General features: G+C 39.3%; 1 protein-coding gene across 1 annotated transcript; it reads right to left on the bottom strand.

The window, feature by feature from the left end:
* Window positions 1-273: 273 nt before the first annotated feature.
* LOC147381446 (uncharacterized) lies at window positions 274-1,964 on the bottom strand. Its single transcript, XM_086430404.1, has 2 exons — window positions 1,293-1,964; window positions 274-587 (listed from the first exon to the last, which is right to left on the bottom strand). The coding sequence occupies exon 1, from the start codon at window positions 1,922-1,924 to the stop codon at window positions 1,313-1,315; it is 612 nt and encodes a 203-aa protein (XP_086286530.1). The 5' UTR covers window positions 1,925-1,964; the 3' UTR covers window positions 274-587; window positions 1,293-1,312.
* Window positions 1,965-3,506: the final 1,542 nt, after the last annotated feature.

Here is a 3,506-nt window from a genome sequence, read left to right as displayed (position 1 = left end):
CTTAATGCACATTAACAAAATCCTTAAAACATCGGTACCACCGCGTTGATGCGTCCAAGGTGATAATTAGCGAAGAAAATATCACATCTACAACAACTTGCACATTGGTGATCCTGAGGAGTTGAATTGTGAAGATAAAATCGCATCCACATGACCAAATATGGAATAAACTATTTTAAATATGTATTGCTTTATAAAAAAAACGCATTTTCTACTTACGTAAAATGTTTTAATTCTGAAAATAGTATCTATAAAGTGAAATGTGCACTGCAGTGGGAATTTAACAATTTTAATTTCTGCCACTTTGGAAAATTTTCCAAAAGGTTGGAATTTACATAAAAGCATCAACCGCTTAATCCCCGAAAGGTTGGAAATTACATAAATATGAATCATCCTCCGCACAAACACGTGGAGATTACGTTACATGAGATTGATCAAACATGCTTTTCTTTCATGGATTGATGATTATTAGAAAACAGTAGTCACACACTAGTAGGAGATTGAGATTCACTATTCTTCTGGTGCATGAGCAAAAATCTTCAGCTCTCCTTTTATTTGATTTTCGCCATTCTAAGAGGCCTCCTTGCCTGCAATAGAGGAAATAAATTATGACTAAGATTGCTATGATACATGATGCATTGGAATCTTCTCATCGATCCATTTCATAAGGACTCGAATGGGGAGAGTACCAAAATGGTCCTGTATGAGGCAGGAAATACGGGCCCAACCATGTTTTAAAAATATTTATCAAGTAATTAATTATTTATTTTTACCATAATTGGTACTCCCTGTGGTCACATTTTCGATTTTATATATTTCTTGTAATTAACCCTCAAATAAAAAGATCATGGTTTTTTTTTTTACAATTTCAAAATTCAGAACCATGTTTAGGATTTAGGGTTTAGTTAAGTTGAAAACGATGGTATCAAGGAAAGTTCAGCAAAATGGGTACCCATAGTTACTTTACAAAAAAAGAAGAAGGTATAAAATTTCAAAAAATACTCAGCCTTTTGGTAAAACAGTATTGGCCCATATTGAAAACTTTTAATACGATTATCAAAATGTTGAGAGAAAGTGGTTTTGGTTCATGAATACAATGCTATTTATCAAAAAATAAAAAATGTAGATGAGAAGTATTGTTCATCAAATGCCCCTAAAAGTTTCTCTAGATATCCCAAAAATCTCCCGGAGCAACTTTTCAATCGTGATTCTTATAGAAGTGATTCAAATTAAAGCAATATATTTTTTTTCCGAATTAAGGAGCCTAAAGAATAAATACTGAATAAGCTTACCTTGATTTCTCATAGATTATTTAGTAGTGGTGAGGAGGTGGTGGTGACCTGTACTTGTAGTGTTCCTTAGGTGGTGGTGGGGGAGGTGACTTGTACTTGTAAACAGGAGTAGGTGGTGGAGGAGACTTTGGTGGTGGTGGAGGAGACTTGTATTTGTAAACAGGAGTGGGAGGTGGTGGAGACTTATAGTGTTCCTTAGGTGGTGGTGGTGGTGGAGACTTGTACTTGTAAACAGGAGTGGGAGGTGGTGGTGACTTGTAGTGCTCCTTAGGTGGTGGTGGTGGGGGAGGAGACTTATACTTGTAAACAGGAGTAGGTGGTGGTGGTGACTTGTAGTGCTCCTTAGGTGGTGGTGGAGGAGGAGGAGACTTATACTTGTAAACAGGAGTAGGTGGTGGTGGTGGTGGAGGAGGAGACTTATACTTGTAAACAGGAGTTGGAGGTGGGGGAGATGATGAGGGTGGTGGTGGTGATTTGTAGTGGTAGGGAGGAGGATACTTCTTAGGAATTGGCGGTGGTGGTGGAGAAGAGTAATGGTGGTCAGCTTTGGTCTCAAATGGAAGGCTTAAAGAAGACATAACCACTACAAGGATGGTAAATAGTGAGGCCATTGAGCCTTTGTTTGTTGCCATCTTCACTAACTAAATTGATTTTGCTTGTGATCGTAAGTAACCCATCTAAACTCTTTATATAGCTTAAATATTTACCTCTCTCACCGACTCATTCTAACCAGAAACTAGGTAAAAGTCAAAAACATGCAAACGTACATTACGTTATTCTTGCTGTATAAAATTCATAATTTGAACAGCATTGTATTCATGTATCAAAAACAAATCGGTCGAGATGACCAATCTGGGAGAACCTTACAAGACAAAATTACTCACGAACAGAACAACAAATCCCATCCCACCTAAACACAAAATCTTCAAAAAATAAACCCCTAAGCTCCTTAAAAACTTTGGACCAACAAAAGATAAGACCCAAGATAGACAAAATTGTTTGTGGACGATCTTTTTGCTTCCCCTCGAATATGCGCCTATTCCTTTCCATCCACACCCCCCAACAAATTGCGGAGGGCATAAGGTTCCACAACGTCCTCTTTGTACCATCACGCGTGTCCAATTGACGACCAACCTATGAAGATATCCTTAACTGATCTTGGTAAGCATGTTGAAACCCCAAATAACTTAAAAAAATGAGTCCAAATGTCATGTGAGAATTTGCAATGAATTAGAAGATGGTCCGATGATTCTCCATTTTCATATAACACACAGTAACTCGCCCCACACCAACCCCGTCGCATCAACAAGTCTGTCGTTTGAATCCTTCCTAGGGTCGCTTCCACACGTGAAGAAAGCAACTTTACTTGGCACTTTTGGGCCCCAAATGAAGCATGGGGAAAGAATGGAACCCCATTGTTGCTCAATGATTGGTAAAATGAACGAACCGAAAATCTTCCATCTTTACTTGTCGTCCAAATCCTCTCATCTTCTCTTCCTGTACGTAGCCCGATACTTGAAGCGTTACCAACTAACCTACCAACTTCTTGAAGTTCCCATTCATTAATACCCCTTTGAAAACCAAGATCCCATGCCCAGTCTTCTCCCATAGCTCGACGGACGGATGTGATTGATTGCCCTTTCTTCAAGGATATGGAGTACAACGTTGGAAATACCTCCATTAGAGGCCGATTACCACACCATGTGTCCTCCCAGAACCGTACTCGACTACCTTGGCCCACTTTGTACTTGATTCTCACTCTGAACAGAGGGATCATCTTCATGATGCCCTTCCACATCCCGCACCCATATGGTTGATTGGTTGGTCCGCTTTCCCACCCTGTCTGGCTCGACTTGTACTTGCTTTCTATAACTTGTCTCCATAAATTGTTCCCATCATTCCCAAACTTCCACAACCACTTCCCCCTTAAGGCTATGTTCATTTCCCCAAGTCTTCTAATGCCGAGGTCACCTTGTTTCTTAGCTGAGCAAACTTGCTTCCAATTTACAAGATGGTGTTTTCTATTCCCATTTCTGTCATGCCATAAGAAGTTACGGAACAACTTGTCTAGTCTTAGTTCTACACTTCGAGGCATTGAGAGAAGAGATAGAAAATATATTGGAATGCTAGAAAGAACACTTTTTATCAAAGTCAGCTTACCTCCTTTGGATAAATAATTGGCTTGCCACATTGCTAGTTTTCTTTCAATTCTTT

Source organism: Akebia trifoliata, unplaced genomic scaffold, assembly GCF_017979445.1.
Source record: "Akebia trifoliata isolate Shusen 1 unplaced genomic scaffold, ASM1797944v1 Contig00491, whole genome shotgun sequence".
Classification (NCBI taxonomy): Eukaryota; Viridiplantae; Streptophyta; class Magnoliopsida; order Ranunculales; family Lardizabalaceae; genus Akebia; species Akebia trifoliata.
This window is presented reverse-complemented; position numbering and strand designations above follow the sequence as displayed.